The following is a 22,413-nucleotide window of genomic DNA, read 5'->3' as shown; positions in this document are numbered from 1 at the left end:
TCTAGGGGTTGGACACTGGCTGATTTCTTTTCTCATTTGGCGAAAATCCTATTAGTTCAAAGGGAGATATCCTCCTTTGCTTTATTGTTTGTACTAGCTCTGGATGAGAGGACAGAGTTTACCTTCAGGCTTTATTGTGAAAAGCATCTTGGGTAGGAAGGTTAAGATGAAATAAATTTATTGATGAGAGGAGGTGTTCACATTTTCTAGATTTATTGATGAGAGGAGGTGTTCACATTTTCTAGATTTATTGATGAGAGGAGGTGTTCACATTTTCTTTGTATTCCCATACTGTGATCCCATATTTAAATAACATCTGAAATAAGGAGTCAAATTGCATATAAGGAAGCCTGGCTGGATCATCCCTAGTTTTGTTGTATCTCCCATGTTGGTCGTATTTTTTTTTTTTTTTTTTTTTTTTTTCTTAAGACGGAGTCTCACTCTGTCGCCCAGGCTGGAGTGCAGCGGTGCCATCTTGACTCACTGCAACCTCTGCCTCCCGGGTTCAAGTAATTCTCCTGCCTCAGCCTCATGAGTAGCTGGGACTAACAGGTACGTGCTACCATGCCTGGCTAATTTTTTGTATTTTTAATAGAGACAGGGGTTCACCATGTTGGCCAGGCTGGTCTTGAACTCCTGACCTCATGTGATCCATCCACCTCAGCCTTCCAAAGTGCTGGGATTACAGGCATGAGCTCCCAGCTAGACCTGCTTATCTTTTTGAAAACTATACACACAGTCTTAGGCCGAGCACTATGGCTCACGCCTGTAATCCCAGCACTTTGGGAGGCTAAGGTGGGAGAATTGCTTGAGGACAGGAATTTGAGACCAGCATGGGCAACATAGCTGACCCTGTGTCTACAAAAAATTTAAAAATTAGGTGTGGTGGTGAGTGCCTGTACTCCTAGCTACTTGGGAAGCTGAGGCAGAGGAGGATCACTGGAGCCCAGGAGTTCCAGGTTGCAGTGAGCTATGATTATGCCACTGCATTCCACTCTGGATAACAGAACGAAACTCTGTCCCAAGAATTACAGGCACTCGCTAACGTTTTGGAGTGCTTGCTGGATGACAGACACTATGCTGAGGCTTTAATACAGATTTTCTCTTTTAATCCTCACAAGTGCTGAGAGTGGGTACAAAAATTTTTACAGATGATGAAACTTATGCCCAGCAAATGTAAGTAACTTGTCCAAGGTTAAACAGCTAGCTAGTAAATAGTAGAGTTGGGATTTGAACCTAGAGCCCACTATATTGCACAGCTCAAAGACAATTTTATGTGTCTGGGAAGCTTCTTGTAAATGAAGTGGTTGTGGTTCTGAAGACTGTTAGTAGAGATAAGTAGAGAAACTGATCTCAAATACCAGATAACTTCCCATTCCTTTTACTTCTGATTTCTGTGAGCCATCCACATACTGTTATTAATATTTACAAAAACAGGATATGCTGTGATTTTCCAGAGCAGCAGAAAGGAGGTCTCAACTTTTTTGATGAATTCAAATAGAGAATGGAAAAATGAACTGTGGCCCATCATTGAGGAGGAGGATATAGTCCACTGCACATAGGAGGGAAGTTGCATGTGTCCTCTATAGCAGGGGAGGTATGGCTGTGCAAAAAATGGGGAGAGGAGAGGCGAGGATCAGATGAAACTGGCTCTCTAGGCATAGTATTTCCAGGACTTCTGAAGTGAAGTATTGAATGTCCTCTTTGCTCTGTGGTATAAACTTTGAAAGACCCTAACTAGAGACTAAGGAACGAAGTTTCCTTTATTTCTTGCACTTCAGAAGGATTATTAGTCTCATGACACTTATTTTTCAGACCCCCTACTGCTGAGGAGTGGCTAATAACTATAATAGGGAAATCCTGGCTGGGCGTGGTGGCTCACGCTTGTAATCCCAGCACTTTGGGAGGCCAAGGCAAGTGGATCACTTGAGGTCAGAAGTTCGAGACTAGCCTGGCCAACATGGTGTAACCCCATCTCTACTAGAAATACAAAAAATTAGCCAGGCGTGTTGGCAGGTACCTGTAATCCCAGCTACTGGGGAGGCTGAGGGAGGTAAATAGGTTAAACTTGGGAGGCAGAGGTTGCAGTGAGCTGAGATCATACCCTTGCACTCCAGCCTGGGCAACAAAAGGGAAACTTCACCTCAAAGAAAAAAAAAAAGGAAATCCTGGGGGACCCTGTGGTCTTTTTTTTTTTTTTTTTTTTTTGAGACCGTTTCGCTCTGTCACACCCAGGCTGGAGTACAGTGGCATGATCTTGGCTCACTGCAATCTCCACTTCGCAGGCTCAAGTGATCTCCTGCCTCAGCATCCCAAGTAACTGGGACTGCAGGGACTCACCACCATGTCTAGCTAGCCCAGGGTCTTTTCACTATAGAGACTTAGTTTTTTCATTGATGTATAGCAGGTTTAGGTCTGCTACTTAATTTAGGGCAAGCTTGTCCCACCTGCCCAGGACAACTTTGAATGTGGCCCAACACCGATTTGTAAACTTTCTTACGAGTGTGTGTGTGTGTGTGCGTGTGTTTAAGCTCATCAGCTATCATTAGTGTAAACTTTAAGGCATGGAGGGGGGTGTGTGTGTGTGTGTGTAAGCTCATCAGCTATCATTAGTGTATTTTATGTGTGGCCCAAGACAGTTTTTCTTCCAGTGTGGCCCAGGGAAGCCAAAAGATTGGACACCTCTATTTAGACTAAAGATGATAAATCCTACATGGGAGATAAGTCACTCCTAAAAACTTTTCCCTCTTAAATCAACAAAACACAAATTGCTTTTATTTTTCAGAGATGGGTTCTTGCTATGGTGTACAGGCTAGACATGAACTTTTGGGCTCAAGTGATCTTCCTGTCTCAGCCTCCTGAGTAGCTGGGACTACAAGGAGGAACCATCATGCCCAGCTAATTTCTTAATTTTTTTGTAGAGATAGAGCCTTGCTGTTTTTCCCAGGCTGGTTTCAATCTCTTGACCACAAGCTATCTTCCTGCTTTGGCCTCCCAAAGCACTAGGATTACAGGCATATGCCACCATGCTTGGCCTATTTTTATTTTTAAATTTTCAGTTAAAATTGATTAAGACATAGACAATTTTCCATACTATGCAGTGTCTATATTTCATGCTCAGAATTATGTTATATTCACATTTATACCAGTGGTGTCTAATTTGTAGTAATGTAGCATAATCATGAATGTAACTCTTGCAGACTGGCCAGTAATCGTATGTGTGTGTGTGTGTATATATATATATATATATATATATTTTTTTTTTTTTGAGACGGGGTCATGCTTGGTCACCCAGGCTGGAGTGCAGTGGCATGATCATGGTTCACTGCAGCCTCAACCTTCTGGGCTCAAGTGATCCTTCTGCTTCAGCCTCTCGAGTAAGCTGGACCACAGGTGTGCCCTACCACACCCTGCTACTTTTAAAATTTTTTGTAGAGATTGGTCCCATCATGTTGTCCAACTTGGTCTTAAACTCCTGGCCTCAAAAGGTCCTCCTGCTTTGGCTTCCAAAGTGTTGGGATTTTAGGTGTGAGTAACTATGCCAGGCCGTATCATATGTATACTTAACCAATGTATTCGTTCTTTTTTTTTGAGATAGAGTTTTCACTCTTGTCACCCAGGCTGGAGTGCAATGGCACGATCTTGGTTCACTGTAACCTCTGCCTCGCGGGTTCAAGCAATTCTCCTTCCTCAGCCTCCCGAATAACTGGGATTACAGGCGCCCAACACCATGCCCAACTAATTTTTGTATTTTTAGTAAAGACAGGGTTTCACCATGTTGGCCAGGCTGGTCTCGAACTCCTGACCTCAGGTGATCCACCCACCTTGGCCTCCCAAAGTGTTGGGATTGCAGGTGTGAGCCACTGTGCCTAGCCTATTCATTCTTAAAAAGCTTTACACCTGGTTCCTTTTAAACAAGGTTATTTTAAACATTTACTTAGGTTTGCTTATTGCCTCATCTTAGGAGCTTCATAAAGAAAACTTTTGTCTGATTTCTTTTCTTTTTTAAAACGTAGTAACATAATTCAAGGAGTTGCTTTTGGTGTGTCAAGACAGATTATGTTTCTCACGTTATCAAGTTGGTATGCACTAGGATATCACAAGAATCCGAATGTTACGTTAGACTTTACCAATACTGGCTTCTGCTTTCTTTCTTTCCTTTGCTCTACCAAGGTTAAATTCATTCTGATCAAGGGCTTCTCATCATTCTTAGTAGTATTCAGGAGAGGGTGAAAAACTTTTTTTTTTTTTTTGAGACGGAGTTTCGCTCTTGTTACCCAGGCTGGAGTGCAACGGCGCGATCTCGGCTCACTGCAACCTCCGTCTCCTGGGTTCAGGCAATTCTCCTGCCTCAGCCTCTTGAGTAGCTGGGACTACAGGCGTGCGCCACCATGCCCTGCTAATTTTTGTATTTTTAGTAGAGACGGGGTTTCACCATGTTGACCAGGATGGTCTTGATCTCTTGACCTCGTGATCCAACCGTCTTGGCCTCCCAAAGTGCTGGGATTATAGGCGTGAGCCACCACGCCCGGCCAAAAAACTTTTTAACCACGTCTCAATGCAGTTTACAAATTTAACTATCTTGCTATTATTTCCATGACCCTTTCTTTATATTTAAGCCACAAAACTAAAACATAAGGAAATAACCATAGTAGACATAACAGAATAATATTTTTTCGGATACCTTGTTATTTAATCAAATTTTTACTGCTGACATTTTTCTGACCTATGTTCTTAGAGAGCATAAAGAGTATAAGTATTGCTGGGTGATTTGAGGTTTGCCATTATGGTCACCTTTCTGTAACGTAGTCTCCTTTTCAAATCCCTTTACTAATGTAACTACTATCTTGAGATGTCCAGGGCTATGGATAGGATAACTAGAAATAATGCTTAGCTCAAGTTTAATAATGAAACAAAGAGTGTTTATCAAATACGCTTTTCTGTCAAAAAGATGGCTTTGAGAACCTTTTGTGGGCCTGGGAGGAAGACTTTAACATTAGATGGAGAATATTAAATGTTAAACTAGAGGGCTAATATCTAATATAGAAAGTTAACCTGGGCTGTTAATACAACCTGGGCTTATACTCCAGAGTATAAGCCCCTCTGAAGACTCCTCCAGGCTTGTATCTTGGTTTTTCTCACTAACTTGTTTTGTTTTTTAATCTACAAACCTGGCTTTAAAAGACTATTTCATAGGGTCATTGCCCAGGCTAGGGGCATATTTTCTCCTCTTTGCATAGCTTGTACCTTCCCTCACACAGTACTTGGGTAGGAGAAGGGTAAGTAGGTGGAGGGGAGGTGTCATTCCCCCTGGAAGATTCCAGGTGACATATCCTTGTTTAACCGCCAGTATTTTTTTTTCCCCTCTCTCTCCCCTCCTGCAGAAATGGAGGCAAACGACCATTTTAATTTTACTGGCCTTCCTCCTGCACCTGCTGCCTCAGGACTGAAACCCTCTCCTTCCTCAGGGGAGGGCCTCTACACTAACGGGTCTCCCATGAACTTCCCCCAGCAAGGGAAAAGTGAGTGTGGGGGCTGTTTGGCCTGGGGAGGGAATGGGCGTCATTTCTTTAGGGCAGATTCATGGGAGCCTATTTGGTTCTACTTTGGGCTAGCTATCCCTCAGCAGCTCTTCTTCCTGCCAGGTGTGGAGGGAGGAAGTGAATCCACAGAATTCTAGCTGCTGGAGAGTAATCAACTTCTAAGAATAAGTTCTAGGGTTTTGGAAACTTTTTTTTTTTTTTTGAGAAAGGAGTCTTGCTCTGTCGCTAGGCTGGAGTGTGGTGGTGCAATCTTGGCTCACTGCAACCTCCACCTCCCAGGTTCAAGTACTTCTCCTTCCTCAGCCTCCCCAGTGGCTTGGACTACAGGCATATGCCACAATGCCCAGCTAATTTTTGTATTTTTAGTAGAGACGGGGTTTCACCAAATTGACCAGGATGGTCTCGATCTCTTGACCTTTTGATCCCCCTGCCTCAGCCTCCCAAAGTGCTGGGATTACAGGTGTAAGCCACCGTGCTGGCCTTGGAAACTTTTTTTTGTATTGACTTAAGGTTGGAAGAGATTAGAAAAACCCACTTGCTTTTTCATCTTAGCCTATTCTTCTGTCAGCTCTGTTCCCCTAGCTGCTGACAGAGCAGTGAGGTGGCTACTGCTGCTGATAACTAGGTTGGACTCCTGAGAGAGATAAAGGACCAGACTTCCAAGAAGCTGTTTGCAGAGGTTAGGGAAGCTCCAGTGGGCCAGGACTGAGAGTTGAATGAAGGTTGCAGTGTATTGCCTTTTAGTTTGTACATCAGAGAAAAGCAGATGCTAGAAGTACCTATGCCACCTTCTGTCCTTGGATGGAAGGTAGGGACAAGGGAAAGTTTAGTGCTTACCTAGTTCCCCAGAGAGAAGTTCATAATTCCATATGGAGGTGTTGCTGTTAGGATTGGATCTTTCCTGGATTTGGCTTATCAGTTGTTCCGTACCATGATTCTGCCAGGTACCTCTATAATCTTGCTTGGCTTTCAGGTCCTTCATGCTTGGAAGCAGAGAGAAGCACACATGCTTCCCTCCTTCCTTGCAGCAGAAAAATACTGCTACTTCCCCCTCCTATCCTCTCCGAGAGGGTTGCCGATGATAGAAGCTCCTTTATTTCATTGGATTCCCCCCTACCCAAAAGCTTCCTTGTATCTTGGTTCTTTTTGTTTGATTTTCCTTCATTCCAGAGGTTGCCATTGATATTAAGAGCTGAATTCTACAGCACTGCATGCAAAGGTTCCCCCGACCCCCCAGCTGGCATATTAACCTTCCAGTGCCTATGGGAAAGGGCCAAGCCCAGCCTCCTGAGCTGGGATCTTGTCGCTGTGGTGACTGCAAATTCTATTCTTAGCCCAGCACAAAGTGCTGGATCTGCATGTGCCAGTGAGGTGGAGGCTGTCCCTTCTGGTGCCACTGTGGGGCCAAATAGGCACCAGGGAGAGGGGGGCCTTGGAGAATTCAGTCATGCCCCTCCAAGGGAAGAAATCCCCTAGGGAATAAGAGTAGGGCAGAATGTAAGTCACTGTAGGGAGTCTGCAAACAGCTTCATTTAGTAAAAAAAAAAAAAAAAGCCAGCAGCAACCAGCTCTGCTGGTGCCTCCTGTGGTAGGCCTAGAGAGCTCTCCAGCCCCCTACTCAGCAGCCTCAGCAGCAGTTGTTAAGCTTATATCCAGGAGCCTCTGGGCTTGGTGTTCTCCAGAGACCGAAAAACTAAATATAGCAGGGGAAGAATCCCCGTTCCCTTTACCTTGTCTTTTTCTAGTCAGTGTTACTACTTTGGGTTTGTTTTGGTAGAGTTGCTTGCCTAAAAATCTGTAACTGACCTTATCTTTCCCTCTCTACCAGGTTTGAATGGGGATGTGAATGTTAATGGCTTATCTACTGTATCTCACACTACTACTTCAGGGATTTTGAACTCTGCTCCCCACTCCTCCAGCACCTCACACCTCCATCACCCCAGCGTGGCCTACGACTGTCTCTGGAACTACTCACAGTACCCATCTGCCAATTCTGGCAGCAACCTCAAGGACCCACCCCTTCTCTCCCAGTTCTCTGGGGGACAATACCCACTCAACGGCATCCTTGTGGGCAGCCGGCAACCTTCATCCCCAACTCACAACACTAACCTTCGGGCTGGGAGCCAAGAGTTCTGGGCCAATGGTACCCAGAGTCCCATGGGGCTTAACTTTGATTCACAAGAACTGTATGATTCCTTTCCTGACCAGAATTTTGAGGTGATGCCCAATGGACCCCCTAGTTTTTTTACCTCCCCACAGACTTCTCCTATGTTGGGATCTAGCATTCAAACCTTTGCACCCTCCCAGGAGGTAGGCAGTGGTATCCATCCTGACGAGGCAGCAGAAAAGGAGATGACTTCAGTTGTGGCAGAGAATGGCACTGGCTTAGTAGGCAGCCTGGAGCTGGAAGAAGAGCAGCCAGGTATAACTGGGTTGGTGAACTGGGTAGGGAAAGGGAAAATGGAGCTGGGGGGACAGTGGCTTTTTGAGGTGAAGAAAACTTGTCTTTTCAGCTCTGTGCAGTGGAGGCTGATTTGCATGTTGGTGATTAACAATTAGCAGAGCCAAGTGGCTGGTGTTTTTGTGGCAGCAGCACCAGCTCCACGAGTGGGAGTGCAAATTATTTCAAGCTCATGCAGAGCTGCTGGCCTGGAGAGGGCAGGTGGGCGAGCCCAAAACAGCCCCAACAGATAGCTTGCATTAAGAAAGGCTTCTTTCAAAATATACGAAGGGGTTAGGGTCTAGCAGTGGGCATTGAGGTTGTTTTAACTGACTATGGCAGGATCTGACTGGCTGCTGAAGTGGGCTGAGCCCAAGTAATGATTGGCATGCGAAGGAGGGAAGGAAGCAGGCAGAGCATATATCATCGTTTGTCTACTCAGTTTTCTTTTTTTGTTGTTTAGCATTAGTACATGTGACAACCCCTCTCATCTTTTTCCTCAAAATAGATAAAAGCTTAGCTTGCAATTGATTCCTGGTAAAAGAGTAACCACCACTCTAGAAAATTTTAGGGTGTTTTCTTTGTTTCCCACTGGATGGGGGAGATACCTGAGAACATGATGGAATTCTTGTCTCAGACCCCTCTCTCTTTTCCTCTCTTTGACCGCTGTAGGATTGATTTTACCAATACATCTCTGCTCAGAGTAAATGTTGAATGAATGAACATCCTTCTAGCAAAGATTGACTGCCTACTGTAGCTAAGTAAAAGTGAACCAGTTGAAGGCACTGATTATGACTTTTGGTCTCTCCTGGGATTTCCTAGAACTGAAGATGTGTGGCTACAATGGCTCTGTCCCTTCTGTGGAATCGTTACACCAAGAAGTCTCAGTCCTTGTCCCTGACCCCACAGTGAGCTGTTTAGATGATCCTTCACATCTTCCTGATCAACTGGAAGACACTCCAATCCTCAGTGAAGACTCTCTGGAGCCCTTCAACTCCCTGGCACCAGGTAGGCCTGGAGGCTGGCTCCTTTTAACTTATCCATGCAGAGAATAGCCAACTTTTACCTAAAAGAGACAGTAAAACAGGGAAAGTATTAGGGAATCAGGGGCACTGGGACTTCCAGATAGGCCTAAGGCAGACTACAGTTACATGCTACTGGCCTTGCTGTGCTCACTGAACTCTGAGCTGAATTGGTTCATGTCCCAGGTTCTTTTCCAGTATTCCTTTTGGCCAAGAGCTCTGGGCTATAATAATTCACTGGATCCAAGGAACTTACCACAACACAGTTGGTCTTTCTGGGTTCTAACTAACTAGGAAGAAAGCATTTATCAGTGAGTGGTTACCTTTTACCTCACTGAAGTATAAGAAAGACATACTTTATGATAAATGCTAGAATTTTGCCTAGGTCTCTGGGTAGATAATACCACCAATGCCTTTCCTTTCATTTTCACCTCAAACTTTATTTTTGTAGAGATGAGGTCTTCCTATGTTGCCCAGGCTGGTCTTGAACTCCTGGCCTCAGGCATTCTCCTGCCTCGGCCTCCCCTCAAACTTTTATGATCCCTACAGTCTCATGACTACTCTTTCAGGGAGAGGGCTGTAGTTGTTACCTAATTTAATATTAAGAAGAATCTTCACACTGTGGGAATTAGAATTGGATATTTTCTGACCAATGTTTCTTAAATCTTGCTTTCTGTTTTTTTTGTCATTATTCTGCTCTGATTTTTCTACTCCTGTGAACAGAGCCAGTGAGTGGAGGACTATATGGTATTGATGACACGGAGCTGATGGGTGCAGAGGACAAGCTGCCTCTTGAGGACAGCACTGTGATCTCTGCCCTTGATTGCCCTTCCCTCAATAATGCTACTGCCTTCAGTCTCCTGGCAGATGATAGTCAAACATCAACCTCTATCTTTGCCAGTCCCGCCTCTCCACCTGTCCTAGGGGAGTCTGTCCTGCAAGGTAAGTGAGGGTAGGTAGGACAAAGAAAGACGTTGACCTGAGAAAAGATTAGAGAGTAGGTTTCATAGTTAGGGCATTAAGAGTGGGAAATCTGTAAGACCACCTTGCTGGGAGCTGAGGGGCTGTGTGATAGTATATGGTGGGACTAAAGGAGGCACAGGCTGCTACACTCTGACCTGGGCTTTCTGCTTGTAAGAACTTGTGAGGCTTGGAATTTGTAGGGAAAAGGAGGCTAGCGGCCTTATTGGCACCAGGTAAAAGGTACTGATTGCTTCACACAGTGACAGCTGTAGCAACTTTGCCCTTTAATCTTCATGATTGGTTGGAATAAAAGCCAGAAGCTACTTCTTTTTTCAGCCTTAGGGAAGAGCCCTTGAAGTAACCCTGTTTAGCTTGGTCCAGGTTTGACTGAAGAGATTCTCTGGTTTTATGTGATGCTTTTTTTTTTTTTTAAGTCTATCCTCTCCCTTTGGATTCTAGATAACAGCTTTGACCTGAATAATGGTAGTGATGCTGAACAAGAAGAAATGGAGACTCAGTCTTCAGATTTCCCACCATCCCTAACTCAGCCAGCTCCCAATCAGCCATCCGCTATTCAGCTACATTCAGTAACCTCACCAGCAGTCTCGCCAACAGCCTCCCCAGCAGTCTCCCTAGTGGTTTCTCCACCAGTCTCCCCAGAAATCTCTCCAGAAGTTTGTCCAGCAGCTTCTACAGTTGTCTCTCCAGCAGTCTTCTCAGTGGTCTCTCCAGCTTCCTCAGCAATCCTCCCAGCAGTCTCCTCAGAAGTCCCCTTGACTGCTTCAGTGGCGTCCCCAAAAGCCTCTCCTGTAACTTCCCCAGTAGCTGCCTTCCCAACAGCCTCCCCAGCAAGTAAGGATATCAGCAGCTTCCCAGAAACCACTGCTGACCAGGAAGAGATCACTGGAGAAGGACTCACTACTTCTGCTAGTGGTGAGTATCCAGATTCTATTCTATTCCTGTCGGGTTCCAAGAAACTTTCTGTCTCATGTTGCATTTAGCTCTTCCCTCCTGGAGTATTGTTTGAATATCTTGCTTGAACTGTTAACTTGGGTATCTCTTATCTTCCTCCCAAGGTGATGTCCTGAGGAGACGTATTGCTACCCCAGAAGAAGTTCGTCTTCCCCTCCAACATGGGTAAATGCTCTAGTTTGCTTCATGCATTGACCTTGACAAGTTTAATGCACAACTCTAGAAAGAAGGGAATGCCTCTTTTCCTCTGGGGTGGGGGAGGAATTGGGCCAGACAAGAGTAGATGACCGTATAGTTATCTGCAATGATAATGTTTCTTGGCATGAGATTCTTAGATTTTACTTCTTTTCTCAAGGTCTGTCTTCTATCACATATTCTTTGTTCATCTTGTAGTAACTTGGTTTTGCTCAGCTCCAGCTGAGGAGCTCCAGCTATTATCTTTTCCAAACCCTAGGGCTTATATCCAAACTAGCTGGCTTGTCCTATTTCTGTGAAGAAGGGATAGTAATGAATGAGGAGTGATTTAGTACTAATGAATTGGGATGATTTTGTTGCTGTTTTTTTTTTTGAGACGGAGTATCGCTCTTACCCAGGCTGGAGTGCAGTGGCACGATCTCGGCTCACCGCAACCTCCGCCTCCTGGGTTCAAGCAATTCTCCTGCCTCAGCCTCCCGAGTAGCTGGGACTACAGGCGCGTGCCACCATGCCCAGCTAATTTTTGTATTTTTAGTAGAGACGGGGTTTCACCTTGTTGACCAGGATGGTCTCGATCTCTTGACCTCGTGATCCACCCGCCTCGGCCTCCCAAAGTGCTGGGATTATAGGCGTGAGCCACCGCACCTGACCTTTGTTGCTGTTTTAATGCTCTTTGGAGAGGTAAGGGCAGGAACAGTATGTAACCAAAATGAACAAATCAGCTGGTACCAGGGCCTTGTGGAAATAACTGCTTTCCTGGATCTTCCCCACCCCTGCCCCTCAAGGCTACTTGTGGTCACCAAGTCTGAGTACTGCTTAAAATTTTGAGAGAAAAATGAGTCTTAGAATAATATTGCTCAGAACTCAGAGTTCCTAACTAAACCCTGGCATATTGAGTCATTTCATGGAGTCAGCAGCAAATTTACTTTTCTGCTTGCCTTCCTGCCCTTTGTCTTCTGCATTTATTCCCCTTAGGTCTTGATCCTCTTTACTGGAAATCCAGTAACTGCTCTTAATGGCATCAGGGAGGGGTTTCTGGCTGCTTATCTCACTGATTTTGTAAAGGAGGGGTGGCGATCTCTCTGAGCTTGTGCAGTTTGGTGTATTGTTTTTCTCCTAAGGGCATTGATGTGTTTGCTGGAGCTCAAGTCAGCCTTCTAGCCAAGCTTCTCTCTCCAGGTGCTTTTGGATCTGCATGTAGTTCTAGTGATACAAATGTGGGGAGGACCATCTGCTCAGAGGGCTTGGCCCTTAGGTGGCATGGGAGTGGGTAGGGGTGTGACCTGGCGGCAGGGCCCATGTGCTTCTCTGGCAGGTGGCGGAGAGAGGTACGCATCAAGAAGGGCAGCCACCGGTGGCAGGGGGAGACCTGGTATTATGGCCCCTGTGGGAAGAGGATGAAGCAATTTCCAGAAGTGATCAAGGTAATGTAGCTTTTTAAAAGGAAGCACAGTGGCAACAGGCTGGCATTGTCTACTCTGGGCCTTTTCTCCTTGTGCCTTTGCTGGCCAAAGACATGGTAGGATTCCAACTTCATTAATGTTACTTTACTTCCTCCTCGTAGTACCTGAGCCGCAACGTGATACACGGTGTCCGCCGTGAGCACTTCAGCTTCAGTCCCCGTATGCCTGTTGGAGATTTCTTTGAAGAAAGAGACACACCAGAGGTGCAGACCCAAGGGTTTAATATGCTTGTGGGGTTTGAAGGTTCTGGGGCATTGAATGGTTCCAAGGGCTTATGGCCTGCACTGATTCCTTCCCACTGTAACAGTCTTCCTTGCTACCTTAGGGCTTGCAATGGGTGCAGCTCTCAGCAGAGGAGATCCCATCAAGGATTCAGGCAATTACTGGCAAACGGGGTCGACCTCGAAACACTGAGAAGGCTAAGACTAAGGAAGTCCCCAAGGTGAAACGGGGCAGAGGTCGGCCACCTAAGGTCAAAATTACTGAGGTGTTGAACAAGACAGACAACCGCCTCCTAAAGAAACTGGAGGCCCAAGGTACAGTGGTGTTTCTTACTTTGGGATTCTGCTCCCTCCGTGAAGTATCTAAAATGTTGATGAATTGCTAATACCTGGATTTCCCAGGAGTGTGACTAACATCTGGGAAGAATAAATCTGAATCAGCTTCTCCTTGGAATCCAGCATCAGAGTCCCAATGCATTGGAATACTTCTTTTCTAGCCATACTCTTGCTTGAGTTGCTGTTACCAGTGAAACCTTGGGCTGTCCCCAGATGTGTTTATGTAGCCCAGAAGAGAGGATTTTCTTGCCCTTTCTTTCCATCTCATAGCTCCTTGTCTAACTGGTTTAGTTGTACACTCTTACCTTGCTCATTTCTACTATCATGGAGGTTCAGAATTCACATCTGAATTCAAAAGATAATTGGAAACCAGGCGTGGTTGTATATGCCTAATATTCCCAGTTACTCAGGAGGCTGAGGCAGGCAGGAGAGGATCACCTGAGCCTAGGAGTTTGGAGGTTGCAGTAAACTGCAATTGTGTTACTGCACTCCAACCTGGGCAACAGAGTAAGACCCTGTCTCTAAAAAAATAATAATAATAGTAATAGTCACTGCTTTAGTGGATGGACAGGTGAGAAATACCTAAATTTTTAGTAAATATTGTGTTTATCCTGGTGTACTGTGAAGAATGTGGAAAAACTTAGTCTTTTGATTATCAGACACTGAGCTCTGTCATGTTTCAACCATATGACCTAGAGCAAGTCTCATACTTTAATCAAAGCCTTAAATAATTTGTTTCCCCATAATATCTGTTTTAGAGGTTTGCCATGTAGACATGTGGTGGTGGTTCTGTACCAGAAACAAAAGAGTACATATTGTCATGTCAGGACTGGGTACGGTGGCTCATGCCTGTAATCCCAGCACTTTGGGAGGCCAAGACGGGCAGATTGTGAGGTCAGAAGATCAAGACCATCCTGGCTAACATGGTGAAATCCTGTCTCGACTAAAATATAAAACATTAGCCAGGTGTGGTGGCACGTGCCTGTAATCCCAGCTACTTGGGAGGCTGAGGCAGGAGGATTGCTTGAACCCGGGAGGCGGAGGTTGCAGTGAGCTGAGATCACCTCACTGCACTCCAACCTGGGTGACAGAGACTCTGTCTCAAAATACACACACACACACACACACACACACACACACACACACACAGAGTCATGTCAGAAACATCAATTATGAAATACTCTATTGTTTGCAGAATTATACTTCAACAAGTCTTCCAGAAAGGAAGAAATTCAGAACTTTTAGTGAAGCAAGACCTGGAGCTGAGCATGATCAACAACTATGTCAGTGTTGATCTGATTCTTTTGAGGTGTCCGCTGTGTGGGCCCTTTTTTTCTGGCACACCCTTAGTTAATCAGTGCTTCTAACTACTACCCTCTTTCCCTGGCAGTTTGGCTTGCTATTTCCTTTCTCTGCTCTCTGCTCTAAAATCAGTCTGTGGGTTGCTGCCCTTGTCAGGTACCCTGGGAGAGAGATTGGCTACAAGGCTACTCTGTCATTGTGGCCTCTTTTCTATCAGCAGGACACCTTCTAAAGCAGTCCGATTGGAGCCAGGGGCTGGTGCTTCTGGGCAGGAGATGTCATTTGAGTTCTTTGTGCCACCCCCATAGCAGGTGCCTCTCCTACATTTTTTTTCCCAATGTTTTACTATGTATACTTTAAAAAAAAACTACTCTAGATTCTTCAGGGAGCTGCTTGGGAGGCCAGCTTTGAGACAGGCATGTGTTGCCCAGGATGCTAGAGATGTGCCTTCTTGCCTCACTTGTTTCATTTTCCTTTCTGCTCCCACAGAAACATTGAGTGAGGAGGATAAAGCAAAGATTGGTAAAAGCAAGAAGAAGATGAGGCAGAAAGTACAACGGGGAGAGTGTCAGACTACTATCCAAGGGCAGGTGAGGGACATCAGAGAGATTACACAGTAGGTTAATTTTTCCTACAACCTACTTCATCTTTTCTTTTCATCTCCCGTATCTGCCACTCCTTGCGTAGCAGCATATCTCTATTACCCTGAAATTTCTTGCACTTGATTTAGAGAATTGGGCTTGTTCAAAAATAACATGGGCATCTCTAGGGTGAGAGAATCAATCCATTGCCAACCCCTCATTCCATCTCTCACCTCTCCTCCCCAGCACCCTTGTCTGTTTTTGAATCCTAGCCCAAGCAGAGATGCTTTCAGAGTTTGAGGAGAAATGACTTCCCTTATGGTTTACAGGCCAAAAACAAGCGGAAACAAGAGACCAAGAGCTTAAAGCAGAAGGAAGCTAAGAAGAAATCCAAGGTAGGTGCATGTACACGCTTGCAAGTATAATTTCGAAGCCACTGCACTGATTTTGCAAGATACGTACATCAGTCTTGTTTTATAGTGAGATTTCTGGGCTCTGAGGTTGGGAGGACTGAGACCAGGGAAGGTTAGTAACTGGTATCTTTATGGCATTTTTGGTTCCTCTTTTCCTTGGGTAGGCCGAGAAAGAAAAGGTAAAGACAAAGCAGGAAAAATTGAAGGAAAAAGTCAAGAGAGAAAAGAAGGAGAAGGTGAAAATGAAGGAAAAGGAGGAAGTGGCCAAAGCCAAGTCAGCCTGTAAAGCAGATAAGACCCTGGCCACACAGAGGCGCTTGGAGGAACGGCAGAGGCAACAGATGATCTTGGAGGAAATGAAGAAGCCGACAGAGGATATGTGTCTGACTGACCACCAGGTAGTGAGGAGAGAGTAACAATTCCTGGGTCATGCAGGGGCCAGTTGGGAGGACTTTCCTTTTGAAAAGTATAGGGATTTCTGCAATGGGAGAGACATTTCCATTAAGATTAAAGGTGGGTCATGCCTGTAATCCCAGCACTTTGGGAGGCCAAGGGGGTCGGATCATCTGAGGTCAGGAGTTCAAGACCAGACTGACCAACATGGTGAAATCTCGTCTCTATTAAAAATACAAAAATTAGCCAGGTGTGGGACACACGCCTGTAATCCCAGCTACTCAGGAGGCTAAGGCAGGAGAATTGCTTGAACGCAGGAGGTGGAGGTTGCAGTGAGCTGAGATCATACCACTGCACTCTAGCCTGGGTAATAGAGTGAAACTCCAACTCAAAAAAAAAATTAATAAAGGAAGGCTGGGTGCCATGCTCCACATCTGTAATCCCAGCACTTTGGGAGGCTGAGGCGGGCAGATTACTTGAGCCCAGGAGTTCAAGAGCAGCCTGGGCAACATGGCAAGGCCTTATCTCTACAGAAAATATAAAAATTAGCTGGGTGTGGTGGCATGCCCCTGTAGTCCCAGCTATTTGGAAGACCAAGGTGGGAGAATCACTTGGGCTTAGGAGGTTGAGGGTGCTGTGAGCAGAGGTTATGCCACTGCACAGCTTGGGTGACAGAATGAGATCCTATCTCAAAAAAAAAAAAAAATCACATAAAGATTAAAGGAACCCTTTGTAGACTTCCAAATTGTCACCTTCTGTTATGTTTAACAGAACATCCTACTCACTTTTATCTCTCCAGCCCCTGCCTGACTTCTCACGAATCCCTGGTCTGACATTGCCCAGTAAGGCCTTCTCAGACTGCTTGACCATTGTGGAGTTCCTGCATAGCTTTGGCAAGGTGCTGGGCTTTGATCCTGCCAAAGATGTGCCTAGCCTGGGGGTCCTGCAGGAGGGACTCCTGTGTCAAGGCGACAGCTTGGGTGAGGTGCAAGACCTGTTGGTGCGGTTGCTGAAAGCTGCACTCTATGATCCTGGCTTGCCCTCCTACTGTCAGGTGAGTGCAAGTCCCTCCCAGAGTAATCTGGACAAGTAAAAGAGATACAACTACTTACTGTTTCTCTTTTCCTTATATTTTTCATTTGTTTTTCTTCCTGACTCCTCACTTCTTACTTTGTTTTTATTTTATTCTTTTCTTTTGTGGTCTTCTTTCATATTCCATCATAACCCTGATAGTTCTCTTCTGATGTATTTTCCTCTTGCACATTCACCCAACTTGGTTGTCTTTACCTACTCACTCCTATTATGTTCTCTTCCACACAGTCCCTAAAGATCTTGGGGGAGAAGGTGTCTGAGATCCCACTGACAAGAGACAATGTGTCAGAGATCCTGCGTTGCTTCCTTATGGCATACGGAGTAGAGCCAGCCCTCTGTGACCGCCTGCGCACCCAACCTTTTCAGGCCCAGCCACCCCAGCAGAAGGCTGCTGTCCTGGCCTTCCTTGTGCATGAGCTCAATGGCTCCACCCTCATCATCAAGTGAGAGGCTGGGAGTGGGGATGGTCATTGTATCCCTTGCATCAGAATGGGATGGAGGACTAGCCTTCCAGAAGTCCTCAGAAATGTGTGTTCACTGCCATGCTCTGAAGATGCTAGAGTGACTTGGGACTGAATTGCAGTGCCCTCCCTGGGAGAGCCTAAGCCTTTCTTTGTCATTCATCTGATCTAGGTTCTAGGCTCCTTTTTCAGCTGCAGCCCCTTTACCCTTGAGCCTTCTTTTCCTTTTTTTGTGCTGCCACTTCATCCCATTTCCTATTCCCCTGCAGTGAGATTGACAAGACTCTGGAGAGTATGTCCAGCTACAGGAAAAACAAGTGGATTGTTGAAGGCCGACTCCGGAGGTAGGGATCAGACAGAGGGTAGTGCCCAGAGAGAGAGAGAGAAGTGGGGAGGGTGAAGCACAGCCAGGATTTTGGCCTGAAATGTGGTGCCTTTAGCCCCTTCCCTGGGTTTGGAACTTTACTAGGGCCCAGGATGGTTTAGAGTCCAGGTATTTCTTTTGTGACACTATCATGTTCCTCATCAGTTTCCCTTAATCTTTTTTTTTTTTTTTTTTTTTTTGAGATGGAGTTTTGTTCTGTCGCCTAGGCTGGAGTGCAGTAGTGCGATCTTGGCTCACTGCAACCTCTGCCTCCTGGGTTCAAGCAATTCTCCTGCCTCAGCCTCCCGAGTAGCTGGGATTTCAGGCGCCCACCACCACACCTGGCTGATTTTTGTATTTTTGGTAGAGATGGAGTTTCACCATGTTGGCCAGGCTGGTCTCAAACTCCTGACCTCAGGTGATCCACTTGCTTCATCCTCCCAAAGTGCTGGGATTACAGGCGTGAGCCAGTGCACTTGGCCTTCCCTTAATCTTTCTCCATCTATTTCAAGACTGAAAACTGCTCTGGCCAAGCGAACTGGGCGGTCTGAGGTAGAGATGGAAGGACCAGAGGAAGGCCTGGGACGGAGACGCAGTTCTCGGATCATGGAAGAGACCAGTGGCATGGAAGAAGAGGAAGAAGAAGAGACTACAGCAGCTGTCCATGGCCGCAGGGGTCGAAGAGATGGAGAGGTACTGGCCCAAGATCAAGGAAAGTGGGAGTTAGAAAATAGATTCCTTTTTCTTGAATCTGATAACTTCCTTTTTCTCAATGGCCACGTGTTTCTTCCCAGGTTGATGCCACAACATCTAGCATCCCAGAACTAGAGCGCCAGATAGAAAAACTCAGTAAGGTATTGTGCTCCTAACCTCCCAAGAGTTGGAGATGTGGGCTGGGCAAGAATTGATCACTTATTTTTTAAATTTAATTTTAATTTTTATTCTTTTGAGATGGGGTTTCTATTACCCAGGCCGAAGTGCAGTGGCACGATTATGGCTCACTGCAGCCTTGACCTTCTGCGCTCAGGTGATCCTTCCAAGTAGCTGGGACTACAGGTGGGAGTCACCATGCCTGGCTAATTTTTGTAGTTTTTTTAGAGACAGAGTTTTTGTGTGTTACCCAGGCTGGTTCTGAACTCCTGGGATCTAGCAATCCACCTGCCTCAGCCTCCCAAAGTGCTGGGATCACAGGTGTGAGCCACCGCACCCGACCTTAATCACCTTCTGAGTTACGCCCAGGTGGTATCACTTTTATAGAGAGACTGAAAGCATTTGCCTTTCTCTGATAGACTAGATGAATTCACCATCGCTCTGGAAATGTGTTTATTTGTCTTCATTTTCATTGTCTACCCAGCGTCAGCTTTTCTTTCGCAAAAAGCTACTTCACTCATCCCAGATGCTTCGGGCAGTCTCCTTGGGTCAAGACCGCTACAGACGTCGCTATTGGATATTGCCGTATTTGGCTGGTATCTTTGTAGAAGGAACAGAGGGGAACTTAGGTAGGTGCGTCTGTGGGAATGTGGATTCTGAGTCCTATCAAACAAAAATTAAATAATTCCTTTTTCTTTACTTAGTATTCTTGGGCTTCTTTCATTTTCTGATAATATAGCATAATGCTTAGGAGCACATATTCTAGAGTCAAGCTGCCTACCCACCTGATCTGCCATTTACCAATTGTATGTTTCTGTTTCTTCATTTGTAAAGTTGAGATAATAATAGTATATGTACTTCATAAGGCTACTGAGAGGATTAAAATAAGTTAAGTCTCTTAGAATAATACTTAACCTGTAGTTGGTTCGCAGTAAATGTTTAGCGTATGATTGTGCTGCTGATGGTGATTACTTAGGAGAATAGTGTTTCTTCCCCAGATGCTGTGTTCATTGTCATATAAGCTCTTCCTAGTGGAATCTCAGAAAAGGGGGACTAAGTCCAAGAGAAAGAGTATAGATTCTAAGTTTGTACACCCTCTTACTTTCCCCTTGTATGTTAGCATATGTCTTAAGCTCTTTACTTCTCTTTACAGTTCCTGAGGATGTGATAAAGAAGGAAACCGACTCCTTGAAAGTGGCAGCCCATGCCTCACTCAACCCTGCACTCTTCTCTATGAAGATGGAGTTAGCTGGCTCCAACACCACTGCCAGTTCTCCTGCCCGGGCCCGAGGCCGACCTCGAAAAACTAAGCCTGGGTCTATGCAACCTCGGCACCTGAAGTCCCCTGTCAGGGGTCAGGATTCAGAACAGCCTCAGGCACAGCTTCAGCCTGAGGCTCAGCTTCACACTCCTGCCCAGCCCCAGCCTCAGTCCCAAAAGGGGTTCCTGGAACAAGAAGGCTCCCCTTTGTCACTGGGTCAGAGCCAGCATGACCTCAGCCAGTCAGCCTTCCTGTCTTGGCTGAGCCAGACTCAGAGCCATAGCTCCCTGTTGAGCAGCTCAGTCCTCACGCCTGACAGCAGTCCTGGAAAACTAGACCCAGCTCCCTCACAGCCCCCGGAGGAGCCAGAGCCTGATGAGGCAGAATCCAGCCCTGATCCTCAAGCACTCTGGTTTAACATCTCAGCCCAGATGCCCTGCAATGCTGCCCCTACACCACCCCCTGCAGTTTCTGAGGACCAACCCACTCCCTCCCCTGAGCAGCTTGCCTCCTCCAAGCCAGTAAGTAGCCAGAATTAGTAGTATGCACTTGATTTCATCTTGCCACAGGCACCAGTGCCTGGCTGTGGAGCTGCTGCCTCAAGTTGAGGGAACCTAGAAATATGAAAACATCCTCATTTCCTTATGTCTCATTTTATTCACAGATGAATAAACCCAGTGCTGCCAACCCTTGTTCTCCAGTGCAGTTCTCTTCCACGCCCTTGGCTGGGTTGGCCCCTAAGAGGCGAGCAGGAGACCCTGGAGAAATGCCACAGAGTCCCACAGGGCTGGGACAGCCCAAACGAAGAGGGAGACCTCCCAGTAAGTTCTTCAAACAGATGGAACAGCGTTACCTAACCCAGCTGACAGCCCAGCCTGTCCCACTTGGTGAGTGATCTTGGGGTGAAAGTGGAGTGAGAGTGGCATTCGGTGTGGGCAGTGATTCACAGCTGGCACCCCACATCTATCTCACCTGCTCACAGAGATGTGCTCAGGCTGGTGGTGGATACAAGATCCTCAGACACTGGATGCCATGCTCAAGGCCCTACATCCCCGAGGTATCCGAGAGAAGGCACTTCACAAACACCTTAACAAGCACAGGGACTTCTTGCAGGAAGTCTGCCTACGGCCCTCAGCTGGTAAATACATTCCTACATGCAGCTTGAGCTGAAGAGCCCAGGGTGAGGATTGAGCTTCTGGTATGGACAACAGCCTGATGGGCCTCTCCCTCTGCCTCCTCTTTTCTCAGACCCCATCTTTGAGCCCAGGCAACTACCTGCCTTTCAAGAAGAGATTATGAGCTGGTCCCCCAAAGAGAAGACATATGCGACAGACCTAGCAGTGCTTCAATGGGTTGAAGAGCTGGAGCAGCGGGTTATCATGTCTGATCTGCAGATTCGGGTATGCTGGGATTGGCACTGTGTAGGAAGTTGTTTGAGAAAAGCATTAGTCCCTTTTGCCCTGTTAGAAAAAAACCCTGGGTCCCTACTCACAGGCGACCCACCATGACCTTAAATGGTCATGTTTGTTTGTTTTTTCTATGCCAAAGTTTCCTCCTTTTACAATGAGTTTTATTCCTCTCTCTTAACTGAAGGGGTGGACATGTCCTAGCCCAGACTCTACCCGTGAAGACTTGGCCTACTGTGAGCACCTCTCCGACTCCCAGGAGGATATCACCTGGCGAGGTCGGGGCAGGGAAGGACTGGCACCTCAGCGTAAAACTACCAACCCTTTGGACCTGGCTGTGATGCGGCTGGCTGCCCTAGAACAGAATGTAGAACGGCGGTACCTGCGGGAGCCCCTCTGGCCAGCTCATGAGGTTGTGCTGGAGAAGGCCCTGCTTAGCACACCTAATGGTGCCCCTCAGGGCACCACTACAGAGATGTGAGTGACTCTCACCCTCCATTCTTGGTCTTAGAGAGAAAGGGATAAGTTCCCTCTTTAGTGGATCCTGTTCCTTATCCAAAGATCACCACTTTTTCCCTCCAGATCATATGAGATCACCCCTCGCATTCGTGTCTGGCGCCAGACCCTCGAGCGCTGCCGGAGTGCAGCCCAGGTGTGCTTGTGCCTGGGCCAGCTAGAGAGGTCCATTGCCTGGGAGAAGTCTGTCAACAAAGTGGTAAGAGGCTGACAGACCCTGGAAAGGCAGAGGGGCCAGCCAGCAGGGACGGGTGGGGTCACTGGCAGGTAGAGGATTGAGAGCTCACTCTGCCTCCTCACAACCTTGGTCCAGACGTGTCTAGTCTGCCGGAAAGGTGACAATGATGAGTTTCTTCTGCTTTGTGATGGGTGTGACCGTGGCTGCCACATTTACTGCCATCGTCCCAAGATGGAGGCTGTCCCAGAAGGCGATTGGTTCTGTACTGTCTGTTTGGCTCAGGTAAGGCTTCTGCTCTTTCTTTCCCACACTCAAACAGAAAGCAGAGATTATCCTCAGTCTCTCCTCTCGTTGGAAAGCATCCCAGACTGGATGTTAGGGGACCTGGGTTCTAAGTCCTTTTTGGACAAGTCACTTAATT

At 46.4% G+C, this 22,413-nt stretch overlaps 2 protein-coding genes across 9 annotated transcripts in view; one reads left to right on the top strand and one right to left on the bottom strand.

The window, feature by feature from the left end:
* BAZ2A (bromodomain adjacent to zinc finger domain 2A) overlaps positions 1–22,413 on the top strand; it is a 47,240-nt gene that overhangs the window by 13,413 nt on the left and 11,414 nt on the right. For 6 of the 7 annotated variants that reach the window (XM_064377235.1, XM_064377236.1, XM_064377239.1 and 3 more), the window contains 25 exons: positions 5,385–5,522; positions 7,372–7,965; positions 8,806–8,991; positions 9,729–9,947; positions 10,428–10,901; positions 11,045–11,105; positions 12,451–12,559; positions 12,700–12,801; positions 12,924–13,134; positions 14,947–15,047; positions 15,368–15,433; positions 15,616–15,849; positions 16,644–16,898; positions 17,165–17,379; positions 17,667–17,741; positions 18,274–18,454; positions 18,556–18,615; positions 19,116–19,260; positions 19,785–20,413; positions 20,557–20,779; positions 20,875–21,030; positions 21,141–21,292; positions 21,486–21,775; positions 21,881–22,013; positions 22,128–22,274. In XM_064377235.1, the coding sequence (XP_064233305.1) occupies positions 5,385–5,522; positions 7,372–7,965; positions 8,806–8,991; positions 9,729–9,947; positions 10,428–10,901; positions 11,045–11,105; positions 12,451–12,559; positions 12,700–12,801; positions 12,924–13,134; positions 14,947–15,047; positions 15,368–15,433; positions 15,616–15,849; positions 16,644–16,898; positions 17,165–17,379; positions 17,667–17,741; positions 18,274–18,454; positions 18,556–18,615; positions 19,116–19,260; positions 19,785–20,413; positions 20,557–20,779; positions 20,875–21,030; positions 21,141–21,292; positions 21,486–21,775; positions 21,881–22,013; positions 22,128–22,274 (5,156 nt within the window). The remainder of the gene's footprint in view (positions 1–5,384; positions 5,523–7,371; positions 7,966–8,805; positions 8,992–9,728; positions 9,948–10,427; positions 10,902–11,044; positions 11,106–12,450; positions 12,560–12,699; positions 12,802–12,923; positions 13,135–14,946; positions 15,048–15,367; positions 15,434–15,615; positions 15,850–16,643; positions 16,899–17,164; positions 17,380–17,666; positions 17,742–18,273; positions 18,455–18,555; positions 18,616–19,115; positions 19,261–19,784; positions 20,414–20,556; positions 20,780–20,874; positions 21,031–21,140; positions 21,293–21,485; positions 21,776–21,880; positions 22,014–22,127; positions 22,275–22,413) is intronic. The other variant, XM_021666068.2, reaches the window with a different exon arrangement.
* Positions 1,497–22,413, bottom strand: part of RBMS2 (RNA binding motif single stranded interacting protein 2) — a 106,301-nt gene continuing 85,384 nt past the window's right edge. For both annotated transcript variants that reach the window (XM_064377240.1, XM_064377241.1), the window contains one exon: positions 1,497–9,049. Coding sequence is in view for 1 of the 2 variants with exons in the window: in XM_064377241.1 (XP_064233311.1) it covers positions 9,020–9,049 (30 nt within the window). In the remaining variant the exon portion in view is untranslated. The remainder of the gene's footprint in view (positions 9,050–22,413) is intronic.

Source organism: Aotus nancymaae, unplaced genomic scaffold, assembly GCF_030222135.1.
Source record: "Aotus nancymaae isolate 86718 unplaced genomic scaffold, 86718_ANA_hifiasm-v0.15.2.pri h1tg000016l, whole genome shotgun sequence".
In the NCBI taxonomy this organism is placed as follows: Eukaryota; Metazoa; Chordata; class Mammalia; order Primates; family Aotidae; genus Aotus; species Aotus nancymaae.
Note: the sequence above shows the minus strand (reverse complement) of the source record. Positions and strands in the feature narration are given on the sequence as shown.